The 16,471-nt window shown below is 38.1% G+C and overlaps 1 protein-coding gene across 3 annotated transcripts in view; it reads right to left on the bottom strand.

Annotated features, from left to right (window-relative positions):
• Window positions 1-16,471, bottom strand: part of dgkb (diacylglycerol kinase, beta) — a 738,504-nt gene that overhangs the window by 137,880 nt on the left and 584,153 nt on the right. For all 3 annotated transcript variants that reach the window (XM_072251979.1, XM_072251978.1, XM_072251977.1), the window contains 2 exons: window positions 12,740-12,830; window positions 94-286 (listed from right to left, as the gene is read on the bottom strand). In XM_072251979.1, coding sequence (XP_072108080.1) covers window positions 94-286; window positions 12,740-12,830 — 284 coding nt within the window. The remainder of the gene's footprint in view (window positions 1-93; window positions 287-12,739; window positions 12,831-16,471) is intronic.

The raw sequence follows: 16,471 nt of genomic DNA, 5'->3' as shown, positions 1-16,471 counted from the left end.
CATGAATAAGAAAATCTAATTTGTGGATCTATTTATAATCAGTATGTTACGTTGTCACGATTAACTTGATAAATGTCCTAGACAACTTCCTACCTTGAACACAGTATTTCAGCTCCTTGGCGTCAATCACTGTTCGCTTTTCTGGCACCTTTTTGCTGGTTCGATGATAACTGCGGCGTTTTTTGCTCTCACCCCACAGGTTCGATCCACCATGAATGCTCGGTATATTCAAAACAGCTATGCCTTCTAGAGGCATATTGCTCAAGTCCAGTAGAATTCCATCACACTAGAGTGAGGAATCACAACAAGAATAAGACAACTACTTTAGTTGAATCAAGATAAGCTACCACATGCAATGTTAACTATTAATGTTAGTATAGTCCACTTAATAGTCATGTGCACAGGGATCAGTGAATATTGTAATCATTCATTTAATGCTGCATTAGATACCAAGGTTAGAAACTTGTTCTCTGTTGTATGTGACAACTTGCAACATAAAAAGATACATGACATGATGCATGTTAAAGATGTGTGCATATTGAATGCCACTTCTAAAATTTAACTGAATTGGCCTAGAGCCAATCATTTTCACAGCTGGCATCTGCATCTTGCAGTACCTGGGTTCAAAGGTTGATTCTCAAAGTAGGGCACCTTCCCAGATTGAAAAGTAGATGTCTTCCCAGACTGAAGCCAAAAACAAATGGAGAAACTTTCGGCTTCTAAGGAAACCTTTAGATGTATTAACCCTCGCCACCATTGCATGTGAAGGCTCGGAGGCTATTTTTGGAGGCCTGCTGGGAATTTATAGGTGATAAGTCATTCCAGGTTTGATCCTGGAGGAACAGGAGGTGTAAGATGCATTCATTTCATACCACATGCTGAAATTTAAATCAACATTTAGAAAGGAAATAATTCCTTTGGAATGGTTTTGGCGCAGAATTCCTGCTCCCTCAGGCAATCCATCAGAATAGTGCCATTCAAGAATCAGGGCTTCTGATCTCCTGAAGTATGGTGAATTGCAATTGTTCCTGAATTAATTTGTTCATTTCTGAATCTCGATAACTATACTTAAAGGTAACATGCTGTGTTTAATCTGCATGAAGGGTAATCCTTCTAAATAGAAGATCCACAGGGGTTCTTAAATTTCCCTTGGCTTTCTGCTGAGGAGCTGAGGGCAGCTGGAGCCAAGAAGGACAGGTGCAGACAGCAGTATTTCATCATCATCAAAATCACACTCAACACAGTGACCGAATGTTAAAGATTAAGAAAAAATGGATTTCTGTGACATTCAATTGAGAGAAGATAAATTTGATACTTTTAATTGCCTAGGAGTCAATCTTTGTCTGAAACAGGTTATCATTAAAATTTAATTGTTGCCTCAAAAGAACAAATTTCTGTACGTAGACACATAGGGCTCCTGAATTATGTAGGAAGCTTGAGGAATTTTTATCAAAAGTTAACATACTGAACTGAATTTTTTGGCTTCTCCGCTAGGAAATACTCAATAGAATGGAGTGTCCTTCTGCAACAATACGTATAAAAATATTTCATTTTGGTTTTCAAGGAATTAAAATCTATAAGGTTCTTTAACATTTATGTAATTTACTCTACGAAAATTCTCCCCATGTAGTAAAACTATAAACTTCTCTTTTGTTTACACCTTTGCTTTATCAGTGAAAATATACTTATAAAATTTTAAATACATTTTGAAGACTCTGTTTGAAGAGCATACTGAATCATTCGAAATGAATCAAAGATGTAAAATGCATGAGTTGTAAAATAAAGCAAATGGAATGAGCAGTATACAATTTATGAAACAAGTTTAGTTTAATATGCTGTTAAATATAACTATTGTTGTAAAGAATGATTCACATAGCATGACTTTGGTCTTACCCCTTGTTACACTACAATAGATTTGAGGATGCCTGCTCCAAGCAGATTGGTAGATTCTGCTGAAGAACATGTCCCTACTCATCGTGTTTTAGAGGACAGGTAAGTGACATCAGCAGACAGTAAGTCATTTAATTGAAGATCCAGGCTATGGCATTTAGGAGATCTTAGTGACAATAAAATTAATACTGGGAATATAATCATGCCACTGTTTGTCAGTTGAGGGATTCAACTATAAAAGTTATAAGCAGTGTTGGTAAAAACTCTGGCAGCCTCAAGACCATGGAGTTGATACAGAGCTGGCATAGGGTGAAAGAAAGGGTGGGGGTTTAGAGTTAAGTGCTACTGAAGTGACAAATTGTAAGAGAATACCTTCAAAACTGATAGAAAATAGAGAAGGCGGAAGTAACCCTAATGCTGTTAATTTCTACTCATGTAAAGGGGAATATAAAGGAGGCACAGATGTACTGCTCAGCTACTGAAGGAAGGGCTGTTGATACAGGTCACAGGAAGAAGCAACGGGGGACAACATTCTGGAATGAAAATATGTCATCAGTGGCCATTGTCACATGAGTGAAATCAGCGAAATTGACCAGCTGGCAGGTAATCGTTCTCATGCATACAAAATATAGAGAATTTGGCAAAAAAGGGCAAACTTCCACCTGCTTTGCTGTGGCTGCAGGGGTCCATCACGGACGAGTGGCAGAAGGAAGTTGAAGCACTATGATTTCCAACTGCCTTTGGCAAAGTCCCTGATTGTATCACACAGGCGTTACACCTACTCGACTTGTGGCAAGGCACATCGACCCTTTCACATTCAGCCTAGAAACATCTGGTTAAAATTAAATTGTCTGGAAGGAAAATGCAATGGTGCAAACATTATGGAAAGGCCCTGTGTGCATTTTTCTAATGTTTTCTGTTACAACTATCTTTATCAATGTAAGATTTAGGTTTCCAATAGGAGTCACATTTTGTGAATTTCAATCCTGTAAGGTTTATTCGCATGCAGTTCTATTTCTTTTTCTAGTTTTTTCTAATCACCATTTGCAAACTAAGCCCCTTCACATTACTTTTGGACTATGAAGGTATAATCATCTAGTTTAAGGAGTTATTCTAAGCATTAAATGATAAGAATAAAACAACAGAGAGATGAGTAAAGAACAATGCTAATTATCGTTCAGTCCACACCAGCACAAGTGGAACCAATCTATCATTTCTAATACCATAATTAATCTCCTTTTTCTGCCAAGGGTAAAGATTTTATCATAATGAATCAGGCTTAATGAAAAGCAAAAGCAAGCAATGGCTAGCAAAATACATTATGCATGATGTGCAAAGCAGTGTTCAAAAATTACATCAGGTAATGATAATTGCGGGAGAGAGGTAATGGTTAATATACTAATTCTGGAGATTATGCTGGCATTTGTATATCATACAATTGTAATACACTTTGGTATATCAGTTTGAGTTTGTAATTCTTTGTGTCAGTAACAGCACAATTTCATTTAAATAGGAGGAAACCATCAAGTACAGGGCCAGTCTCTACTTGGATGTAATAAAGGGAAACGGATACTAACGTCACAATGGTCATTTTTCCCACTAAACATTTCAGGATTAGCAGGTTAAAGGCAAGAGAAATAAAATCCAGGAAGGTTGAAAAAAGACTGATGATTCACTGACAGAAATTTACACCATTGCACAAAGATCGGATTTAGACCCTAATACCAACCTAAGAGTTTGTAGTACTACTTCATTTTTCATGTCCTCTGATTTTTGAAAATGCATAAAAGCCAAAACAATTATGCTCTTCTATTCTTCTAAACATATATCTGTGGGATGTGGACAGCCCTGACAAGAGCTCAGACTGAATGAACTGTTTTCTTAAATTACTGCTTCCTTGTAGTGAAGGTACTCAGCGTTACTTTTGGGCTGGATGTTCTCAGCATCAATAAAAGAAAAGTGATATACTTTCAAGTCAGGGTGCTGAGCAATTTAGAGGAACTCCTTCAGATGGTGTGAACTTACCTGTTACCTGCAGACCTTGTCTTTATGGCTGGTGGCTGTTGTGCTTTTCAGGAGAGCTAGCAAAGGTATTTTTTATAGCTGTATCATTCAGCTAATTGCTGCATGCATTTTGAGGACAGTGTGTGTGGAAGTCGCAGTATACTAATAAATGATGCTCGGGCTGGTGTTTGGCGTTCAAAACAAGTTGCTTTCTTTTTAACCTCTTTGATGTTGTACCTCCAGAGTGGTGCTTGAGCTGTACTCATTGAGGCAAGTGGATAGTACTCTATCACACTCCTGACCTGTGCTTTGCAGATAGTGGAAAGACTGTGGGGCATCATGAGATGAGTCACTCTACGCCTGGCCTCTGATCTGCTCTTAAAGCCTCATTCAGTCTTTCTACAGTTCTGTAAAATATTTATCCCTCTCGCTCTCTCAGTTGGAACAACATTATCATTACCATAGAATTTTACAGTGCATGAGGGGGTCATTTAGCCTATCAAACCTATGCTTAGGTATGCAGTGGCCTCTTGTAAGTGAACTGTCTGAAATATATATGTATATATGTAACTTTACTATTCAGTAGCAGGAACAATAAAAGTCAATTGCCCATGGGGAATGCCCAGAAAACAGCTGTAACGTTATATAATTTACAGGCTGAATTAAAATAATTTGATCTTTTACTTGGAAGAAATGTCAAATAGTAGGGGGTCTATTGCAAAAAATGATGCACACCACTTGAATTCCAACTAATTCATGTCAGTCACATCTTTATACATATTAAAGTGTGCTTCATACAAGATATGATAAATAAACAGTCTAGTACTCCCAATGGTTAATTTAAAAGGAATTTTCTAAATGAAGTAAGGTGACTTAAATAAAAAAGGAAGAGTTGTGTCAGATAGAAGTTGCTAGGGAGGGCTTCTATTAACACCCAATATCGAACTCAGCAGGTAATTTACTGCTGTAATTATTTGACTAAGCTCTGGCTTCTCACAGTCTACTTACTGGATTATAAAAAAAGCTAAAATACATCACCACATTTTTAAAGTTCAAGAAGCAGAATTATTTGTATAACCTTTATTAAGAACATATTGGAAATATATAAATTCATTTCTGTCAAAGCCTGGATTGCCTTCCCTAGATTTCCCTTTGACCTCATCTTTAGAATTTCTTGATGACAATTTGTTGTTGGTTGCTGCAGGCATTTTTCCTTCTACTGATAAGAAATAACACTGGATTATAGTTCTTGTTGCTTTCCTACTTCTGCCACTCTAAAGTGATAATAAATGTTGAAACGGTTTCATTTGTTATGTGGTTTCATAAATCATATTTGAAATCTATTTAAAGTGTTGAACTCAGCAGTTTCTGATGGCACCTGAAAAGTAACTAAGCTAATCCTGTGAGGCTTTCCTCAGCAATCTAAAATAAAACACAAATTTGAAAAAAGAAATTAATTCAAAAAGAATATACAGGAAAACAAATTTGGAATGAATTCTACCAAAGCTCTTCCTGATGGTGGTAGAGTAGATTTATTTCTTTTGGGCTTGGAAATAAATTTGGCAGTACAGATAAAAATCATGCCAGAAGAGTCAACATTTATACTAGAGGCTACTGACTTTTGGTCTATTCACATTAATTTTGAAGAAAATTAGACATATGACCCTTCATACCTGACTTTCTTCATGTGTTTCATTGAGATAATTATATTGCACAAAGCGTAAGATCTACTGTAGTGTCCTGTGCAGTTATGGAAATATTTGGGATTAGGTGCATTTTTAAATGATTATAAAATGCACAATGTTCTTTAAAATAAATAACTCCTCCTGGGACTAACACGACAACACACACAAAACACTGGTGGAATGCAGCAGGCCAGGCAGCATCTATAGGAAGAAGTACAGTCGACGTTTCAGGCCGAGACCCTTCATTAGGACTGACAAAGGGTCTCGGCCCGAAACGTCGACTGTACTTCTTCCTATAGATGCTGCTTGGCCTGCTGCATTTTATGTGTGTTTCCAATGTCTGCAGATTTCTTTGTGTTTACGTTTTTAAAGAATATTGTGACATGTTGCTGAATCCACTGACTTAAATACTCAGAATGTGTCTTTGAGCTTTTAAATTAACTTATTTCTCTTGTCATGATGCTGCTTGACCAATTGAATATTTCAGCATTTTGTTTGCTATATTAAATAAAATTCACAATACCTTTGGAATTGGACTAGAAGGGAGAGATAGGGGTGTAGAAGAAAGGGGTTAAAAAGGCAACAATTAAACAACAGTTAAAGTCTTTGTAAATATACAGAGATTTGGTGAGTCAATAAGATATAAAACCCTATATCTGTGTAAGAAGTCATCAGAGCAGCCAAGTAAATTATCTGCGCCTCTGACCTTTCCTGCAATTATTGTATCTATGTGTCATTCCTTCATCTATTAAGTGGAGTGTGACAGCAGAAAGCCTCGGTGCTCAGAATACTGGTTTTAGTTGAAGAACACTAGATAACGTATTACACCTCAGACTAAACACAAAAGGTAAGAAATGGCAGGGGTCACAATAAAGTTCAATCTATCTTCAATATTGACATCCTCTTCTTGGTCTGAAGTCAAAAGAAATATCAACATAAATGGTTTGTTGATAATAATTTGTGTAATGTTGGAATCAATTACAGGAAAAGGCTTAATACAAATCAATGGTATGTTTTGGCACTTCTTTGGAAGGTGTAGAACCACAAAGAATAGGTTTCAGCTGATGAAGAAAGTGCTAAGCAAGCGTATTTTCTCAACTTCCAGTACTTGCAGATCATAGTTCTGAAAGGATATATGTTTTCATGCAGTCAGACTCTGACCCTTAACAGCCTCCGAATGAAAAATATTTTTGATTTCTCATGGAAGGAACTTTTTATTTCTTTGGCTCTCCTCTTTGTCACCCTTTAAGCTTTGCTCAGTCTCTTCTGTTGCAAGACTTATTCAATGTTACTACACAGTTCTACTTTTCCAATCCTGACAACACCTTTGCAAATCTCCTCTCTACTTTCCCTGGTGTAATTACCCCTTACTTCAATACGGTGACTAGAATTGCAAATAATTCTTAAGCTGTGACCTAACCCTTGCGACATAGCTTCCCTAATCTATGTTCTAGTTAATAAATGAAAGCATTCTGTGACTTGTTAACCACAATATCTACCTGTTATACTGTCCTTAAAGATCTGTGGACACACTTTCATTGTTTGTCTACACATTTCAATATCCTCTTACTTATTGTTTATTCACTCACATTGCTTTAGCTTCACAAATGTTTTCTTGCATTTTCCAGCATTAAACCCCATTTAAAAACTTACTGTTCAATTGACTGATGAATATACAATATATTTTTCTATAGGTCTTGAGCTTTCCGTCTGACTGTCAGTCACGTAGCCAGTTATTATAACATCTGCAAATCTGCAAATTTCCATAAAACCTGCACAATTCACATCAAACACAATGTCATTCTTAAGCTTCCTTGCTACCTCTTTAAAGAATTAATTCAGATTACTCAAACTAGACCTTCCCTCAATAACTGGTTTCCTCTGATTAATCCGTGCCTTCCTAAGTAGCTTGTAATGGATTCCTAGAATTTGCTCACAACCAAATTTAAACTAATTGGCCTCTAATTACCAAACAAAATGAATAGCTGGAAGAACTCAGCCAGTCAAGTAGCATCTGCTGAAAGAGAAAGTAGTCAACATTTTGGATCAATAACACTTCCTCTAGCCTCTGGTTATTTGGTTCAACTCTTCCTTGCTTTTTAACCAACTTGTTACTTGACCTGTAGTACTTTGGTAGCACTGTAGCTAAATTGAAAAAAAAATACAGATAAGGACTCTACAATTTTTTCCCTGATTCTTTTAATGAATTGGGATAAATTTAATCATGGGAACTGTTAAGTATGCATTAAGAACTTTTATTTATATCCATGAAGGCATATCCATCATGGGGAGAAGGCAAGAGAATGGGGGTGAGAGGGATAATAAATCAGCCATGATGGAAAGGTGGAGCAGACTCGATGGGGTGAATAATTTCATTTTGCTCCAAAGTCTGATAGTCTTAGGGCCTAAATCCACTGTCTCCACACACAGATTAACTTTCAGGTTCCTCAGACCTTACTGATTTCTAAGTTATTCTTTTGCACTTCCAAAGCAGCTTTGGATTATTTTTGATTTTCATACATTCACTTTGGTTGCCTAATATAATTTGTTTTAATTTCACTCCTATACTTCCTATGCTCCTTCAGGTATTTTATGCTACCCAGACATCCCTTCCCACCGATCTCTCTTATCCTTGTAAGCGGAACAAGTGCTACACATGCCCTTACACTTCCTCCCTCACCACCATTCAGGGCCCCAGACAGTCCTTCCAGGTGAGGCGATACTTCACCTGTGAGTCGGCTGGAGTGATATACTGCGTCTGGTGCTCCCGGTGTGGCCTTCTGTATATTGGTGAGACTGGACACAGACTGGGAGATCATTTTGCTGAACACCTACGCTCTGTTCGCCAGGGAAAGCAGGATCTCCCAGTGATCCTACACATTTTAATTCCACGTCCTATTCCCATTCTGATATGTCTATCCACGGCCACCTCTACTGTAAAGATGAAGCCATACTCAGGTTGGAGGAACAACACCTTATATTCCGTCTGGGTAGCCTCCAACCTGATGGCATGAACATTGACTTCTCTAGCTTCCGTTAATGCCCCACCTCCCCTTCGTACCCCATCCGTTATTTATTATTATATATATTTTTTTCTCTCTCTCTTTTTCTCCCTCTGTCCCTTTCACTATACTCCTTGCCCATCCTCTGGGATACCCCCTCCCCCTTTCTTTCTCCCTAGGCCTCCCGTCCCATGATCCTCTCATATCTATTTTACCAATCAACTTTCTAACTCTTAGCTTCATCCCTCCCTCTCCTGTCTTCTCCTATCATTTTGGATCTCCCTCTCCCCCCCACACTTTCAAATCTCTTACTATCTCTTCTTTCAGTTAGTCCTGACGAAGGGTCTCGGCCTGAAACCTCAACTGTACCTCTTCCTATAGATGCTGCCTGGCCTGCTGCGTTCACCAGCAATTTTTATGTGTGTGACCTTGAAGAGGTATATTTGGGAATCTCACCCTTTTTTAATAGGAGGAGATCACCCTGAACTTCTTACATTTTTATCATCAAGCCCTTTGCATGCAAGTGTTGAGATAATTGTCATGACTGACAATGAAATAAAATAAAATAACTGAAATAACTAAAATAACTGGGCCCAGAACACACACACTCATGACTCAAACACACTTGTTATTCACTTGTGCACAAGGCCGCCGGCACCCACACTGTTCTGAAGGCTCAACAGAAAACAGAATTTTATATACAGGTTTGGCTTATCATTTATGGATATTGATTACTCTAAATTGTATACAGTGGCATGCAAAAGTTTGGGCACCCTTGGTCAAAATTTCTGTTACTGTGAATATTTAAGTGAGGAGAAGATGATCTCCAAAAGGCATAAACTTAAAGATGAAACATTCTTTTCAACAGCTTAAGCAAGATTAGTGTATTATTTTTGTTTTGTACAACTTTAGAGTGAAAAAAAGGAAAAGAGCACCATGCAAAAGTTTGGGCACCCCAAGAGATTTGAGCTCTCAGATAACTTTTACCAAGGTCTCAGACCTTAAATAGCTTGTTAGGGCTATGGCTTGTTCACAATCATCGTTAGGAAAGGCCAGGTGATGCAAATTTCAAAGCTTTATAAATACCTTGACTCCTCAAACCTTGTCCCAACAATCAGCAGCCATGGACTCCTCTAAGCAGCTGCCCAGCACTCTGAAAATTAAAATAAATGATGCCCAAAAAGCAGGAGAAGGCTATAAGAAGATAGCATAGAAGATTTCAGGTAGCCGTTTCCTCAGTTCATGATGTAATTAAGAAATGGCAGTTAACAGGAACGGTGGAGGTCAAGTTGAGGTCTGGAAGACCAAGAAAACTTTCCGAGAGAACTGCTCGTAGGATTGCTAGAAAGGCAAATCAGAACCCCCCCCCCCGTTTGACTGCAAAAGACCTTCAGGAAGATTTAGCAGACTCTGGAGTGGTGGTGCACTGTTCTACTGCGCAGCGACACTTGCACAAATATGACCTTCATGGAAGAGTCATCAGAAGAAAACCTTTCCTGCGTCCTCACCACAAAATTCAGCATCAGAAGTTTGCAAAGGAACATCTAAACAAGCCTGATATATTTTGGAAACAAGTCCTGTGGACTGATGAAGTTAAAACAGAACTTTTTGGCCGCAATGAGCAAATGTATGTTTGGAGAAAAAAGGATGCAGAATTTCATGAAAAGAACACCTCTCCAACTGTTAAGCACGGGGGTGGATCGATCATGCTTTGGGCTTGTGTTGCAGCCAGTGGCACGGGGAACATTTCACTGGTAGAAGGAAGAATGAATTCAATTAAATACCAGCAAATTCTGGAAGCAAACATCATACCGTCTGTAAAAAAGCCGAAGATGAAAAGAGGATGGCTTCTACAACAGGATAATGATCCTATACACACCTCAAAATCCACAATGGACTACCTCAAGAGGCATAAGCTGAAAGTTTTGCCATGGTCCTCACAGTCCCCCAACCTAAACATCATCAAAAATCTGGATAGACCTCAAAAGAGCAGTGCATGCAAGACGGCCCAAGAATCTCACAGAACTAGAAGCCTTTTGCAAGGAAGAATGGGCAAAAATCCCCCAAACAAGAATTGAAAGACTCTTAGCTGGCTACAGAAAGCGTTTGCAAGCTGTGATACCTGCCAAAGGGGGTGTTACGAAGTACTGACCATGCAGAGTGCCCAAACTTTTGCTTTGGGCCCTTTACCTTTTTCGTTATTTTGAAACTGTAAAAGATGGAAAAAAATAGTTTTCTTGCTTAAAATATTAAATGTGTCATCTTTAACTTTATGCCTTTTGGAAATCAGGTCATCTTTTACTCGCTTAGCTATTCACAGTAACAGAAATTTTGACCGGGGTGCCCAAACTTTTGCATGCTACTTTTGTATGTTTCAATTCCTTACTTGCACAATCATTCACTATTCACAATAGAGGTGTTAGAGTCAACTGAAACTACAAGTAGACCCCTGATGATATTGTGAAGTTTGTAAAGACAAGTTAGTTGTTGGGTATGTTTCACATCCTTCTATTATCGCACCTGTCTCTGGCACCTCCTATTGTATAAAAGGATGCTATGTTTTACGAAAAATTTTCTGGAGAAGTCTTGCTCATCTGGCTTGAGTATATCCTGCCACCATCTATCTGGTCTGTAGTAATCAGAGTTGTCTCTGGCAGTCGCTCTTCAAAGGTCTCACTTGACTACAACTGCCCTGTGCTATTTTTGCCTTATGGCAACTTCCACACTCTCTCCCTGTTGTCCTGTAGAGGACAACATAAATCTTACTGAATTTCAATAGCAAGGAGTCTCTGAAACTCTGTGACACTTTCATCAGGGGTGATTGGCTGTTGTATTATGATGGAGGTGGCTGTACTGTGGGCTAACATTCCACAGAATAATCTCAGGCAAGAGACTAAAAGGAGTATGACAACTAACAAGAATACATCTCGCATTGCCCACTGTACAAGGGAATTGCCTTAGTTCCCAAACAAACTGTGAAGTCAGTTATTGGGTTCCCAAGGTGAGGATGCAGCCTGGGCAGCTCTTTCTCAATCACCCTAACTTTATCAGCTTCTACCTGGATGTGCACAGCCATACTGGTGATATTTTGAGACATAACATAGATGTACGTGCAACACACTTGACCAATGATAGCACAAACACCTCCCTTTTTGGCCAACAAAATTCCAATGCTAATCAATTTTGAAAGGCCAAAGTGCCAGATTACCATTATTTCAGCAGTGCTGACATTGATGGCTCGTCTCATATCATATACAGTAACGCTAAGGCTCCATTTTGCTCAACCTAAACATGTTTCACCAGCTGTCAGTTATGAAATTAGCTGAGGCCCTCCATTGGTCAGGGTAGACCATGGAAGTTGCATCCCACCTGTACACGTGATATGCAATCTGATACACAAACGTATCAGGGCGGTAGGATATGGAGAGCAGGCTGAAGTTAGCATGCTGGAAAAAAAAGTGCTGATCTCCTGTACCAGAAATAAATACCTTTATAACAAAAGCCATGGGGAAAAATATAGCATCTGCAAATGATCTTACTGTTGATTAGCAATTCTGCACTGACCGGAGATAGAATATTGTAAGTGTTCTTTTTGCTTGCAAGATTATTTCCACCAAATGCATTACTAATGTAATGCATTTTATACAGGGCTTCTTGCCATGGATTAAGAATGAAGTATGTATAAAAAAAACTGTATTCAGTTTAATTCTCTCAATTGCCCCATATAATTGCTTTCTGATATTATCACATGATATAAATACCATTAATGTTAAGAAAATCCCAAAATTGTACCAGAAATATTGGCTGCATTTATGCAGGCCTTCTCCCCAAATATATCATACCAAATTAATTCATTGCGAACCAGCAGCAGATTCTGTTTACCAGTGAATTTCCGGTAGCTTTTCTAAAGCCTGGTGCAATTCCAATGTAAATGGTGAAAAAATTAAATAAATCCATATAAGATGAAAGAGATGACTGCATCAGCCCCAAAATATGTTCATAGAAATCAGACCTCTGGATTCTGAATTAAAATGATTGTTAAGCATTGGAATTGCACACCAAATAATACTGCATATTCCTTAAAGTAACTAATCACCTGTGGAAAGGTTAGGGAGAGTTAGTCTTAAACCATTGCTACTAAATGGCTATTCATCTTACCTCTATCTCTACATATTCATGTAATCTCTTGCATGTAGCAGAGAATGTTTCAGATGTCCCAAATTCAAAATACCAGAATTTGTTCTTCATTCTACAAGGAAAGGATACAATATATCATTTCTCAGAACTATTTCTTAGGAAGTAATCATAGATCAGAACCAAACTGATATTTAGTCATAAAATTATTACAGTCAGTAGCCACTTTATTAGGTACACCTGTATATCTGCTCATTAATGCAAATATCTAATAAACCAATCACGTGGTGGCAACTCAATTCACAAAAGTATGCAGACATGGTCAAGAGGTTCTATTTTTGTTCAGACCAAATGTCAAAATGAGGAAAAAATATGATCTAAGTGACTTTGACCATGGAATGCCATACAGGTGGTTTGAGTATCTCAGAAACTGGGACTTTTGTTCACAACGGTCTCTAGAGGTTACAGAGAATGGTGCATAAAACAAAACAAAAATCCAGCGAGCCGCAGTTCCATGGGTGAAAATGCTTTGTTAATGGGAGAGAATGGCCAGACTGGTTCAAGCTGACAGGAAGGTGACAGTAATTCAAATAACCATGTGTTACAACAGTGGTATGCAGAAGATCATCTCTGAACACACAACACATTGGATCTTGATGTGGATGGGAAGAGCAGCAGAAGATAACAAACATACATCCAGTGACCACTTTATTAGGTACAGGAGACAGGTATCTATAATACATGGGATGGCTATTTCACCTTTTTTGTCAGTGCTGCTCCAGAAAGACCTATCAAACCTAATCCAACTTTCCAATTTCTGCACTATAGCCTTGCAGTTACTTCATTTTAAGTGGTTATGTGGGATAGCATACTACATCTGGGACAGCCAACCAGTCCACTCTGCTGGTTATAATGCCCCCTCCTTTTCTCATCTAAATTTACCAGCATACCTTCTTTTCCCTTTCTCTCTTATTTGCTTAAACAAGCTCTCCCAAGTTGAACCAGGTCACTTCAATCATTCCCCATAGCAGTCAGTTCCTGAACATCACTACTCTCTGGTAAAGGATTTTCTGAAGTTTCTTTTTGATCGGTATTTTATATTGGTGGGCTCTGATTATATCCCCCATACCCCCAAATGAATGCATTTTTTTTGTATCACTTCAATCAAAACCCTTCACAATTTTCAGTCACCCTTCAGCCTCAATTGAACACACATCAAGTACTTTTTAAATGGGATAAGAGATTCTGCTTCCATCATTCAAGAAGTTTTAAAGAAAAACTATTTGTAAATTGAGATATTTTCAGATCATCATCTTAATTGAAAACACTATATTAATTAACTCTTGACAGTGCTGAAAATCTACACCACGCAAAATCTGCTAAGGAAGAGAGGGAAAATACAGATGAAAGTCAATGACAGAAGCAGCTGCTGAATTTTTTTTTAAGTTGTTCGGTAAACTTTGTAGCAGCATTCAGAGATTAATGTTTAAGAACCCAGAAATCCCACAAGAAGCAAATGAGAAGTCTTTCCACTATTGTCTACTGTAACAGTTGGACAAAAGTTAACTCCCTGCCAAAGTGAAGCAACAGTTTGTTTACCTATCACTCTTTTGATCCTCTTTTTCTTTTTCATATGTCCTATTATTAAACTAATACTTTCCCAACAACTTTATGCTACTGACTTTCAGGTGATCCAAACACATGCCAACATTTCCTTACTAGGATCCTGCCAAAGTTTTCATATCACCACATTTTCAGCTATTTAAATAATTAGTTGGTTGCCTTGTGCTGTCTAAAACTGTAACTGAAAACACTGTGTATTTTATAAGTTCTTGAAGTAAACTGACCATATAGATTATCTCTATTTCTAGACAAATTTCTGGCTACATTTAGCTGGTAGGCCTGGGTTGCTTTTAGCTTTATTTTAGCTTCTGTAGGAGCTTTGTGGACTTGAAGGAGTAATAATAAGTTAACAGATATGCTCAATTCACTGTTAAATGTTTGACTGATTGATATTGTTCATTGTCACCACTTCATGTTACAGACTAGACTTGTCATCAGTCCAGTTTTATAGCGTGGCAACATTCTATTTAACCTTTGAGTTCTATTGTAGTGCATGTTTCATTAACTGGGCAAACATTCAGTCACACTAAAATAGTTCAAAGAGAAACAAATTTGACAATATTGATATTGTTGATTTGGAATAAATAGGGAAGTTTACATATTTTTTCGCAATTTTCGCATTAAATGAGTCGATCTTCAGGATTTTGTTTCCTGATGCATTTGTCTGGATAGAACCAGATTTGGCAGTCACCTCTCCTCAGAAGATAACATGTTCATTCTCTCCATTTGTATCAGAACTGTCCATTTCTGCCAAACACTCATCTATGATATTGGTTCCACATTTCCCTCTACTAATATAGGCCATCCTGCTGGGCATATAACATAGCCATACCATTCACAAAATAATACATGAAGAACCACACTGCCACATTAACTCATTTAGTCATACCTTGTCAGGGACATTCCCTTTATTGTGTCCAACCCTCCTTATTCTCTCTGCTGCTTCAACCTAAATTGTTTTTGATTTTTCCTGGTTCTGATGAAGGGTCTCAGACCTGAAATCTGAACTTTATTTCTCTTTCATAGATGTTGCCTGAACTGTTGAGTGTCCCTAGCATTTTTCATTATTTAAGAAGTCCTTTATGTGACAAATTTGTTTCTTTTTACAAAGTCTGCTGTTTGGACCCCTTGGAAAACCATTGCAATTAAATACACAAGTGATTGTAAAAATGCTGGAAATCTTGATAAACACACACAAAATGCTGAAGGAATTCAGCAGGTCAAACAACACCTGTAGAAGGAAATAGTTAGTCAACGCTTCAGGCCAAGACCCTTCATCGGTTGTAATTATTTGTTTTTTACAGTTGATGCTAACCCATAATTTACCTGGGGGACCTCAATGTCCATCACAAAGAAAGGCTTAGTAGCATCATCACTAATCAAGTTGTCCTTCATTACCAGAATTCACCTCATTGAAATGTATCGAATGGTGGAAGGTCTTGATAGAGTGTATGTGGAGACGTTGTTTCCTATGGTGGGAGAGTCTAAGACCAGAGGACACAACCTCAGAATAGGAGGGCATCCTTTTAGAACAGAGATGAGGAGGAATTTCTTTAGCCAGAGTGGTGAATCTGCAGAATTCTTTGCCCCAGGCAGCTGTGGAGACCAAGTCTTTATGTAAATTTAAGGCAGAGTTTGATAGATTTTTGATTGGTCAGAGCATGAAAGGATACAGGGGAAAGGCAGGAGGTCAGGGCTGAGAGGAAAATGGATCAGCTATGATGAAATGGCAGAGTAGACTTGATGGGCCAAATGGCCCAGTTCTGCTCCTATATCTTATGGTCTTCTGGGCTTATTCTAACTGGACGTAGCTGTCAGACTGAGATTTTATAAGGCGGGTTGTTAGAACTGATAAGCCTGAAACAACTCCACCTAATGTGTGACAGGTTTCTGTAGGAGAAACCAGACCTACAGAACTTAGTTCTTCTGCGGACAAGCAGTTCCCATTGGATTGTGCAGCACTACCACTTGTTACATGGGATGCATTTGGAACAGATCTTAACTGAAAAGTTAAAACTGAAAATCTGTAAGGAACTCTGAAGGGAAATTATTAATCCAAAATGATAATTTTGTTTTTCTTTCCACAGATGCTGCCTGACCTGCTCAATATTTGTAACAATTTCTGTAATTCCT

The sequence above is a fragment of the Mobula birostris genome, chromosome 3, assembly GCF_030028105.1.
Source record: "Mobula birostris isolate sMobBir1 chromosome 3, sMobBir1.hap1, whole genome shotgun sequence".
Lineage (NCBI taxonomy): Eukaryota > Metazoa > Chordata > Chondrichthyes > Myliobatiformes > Myliobatidae > Mobula > Mobula birostris.
This window is presented reverse-complemented; position numbering and strand designations above follow the sequence as displayed.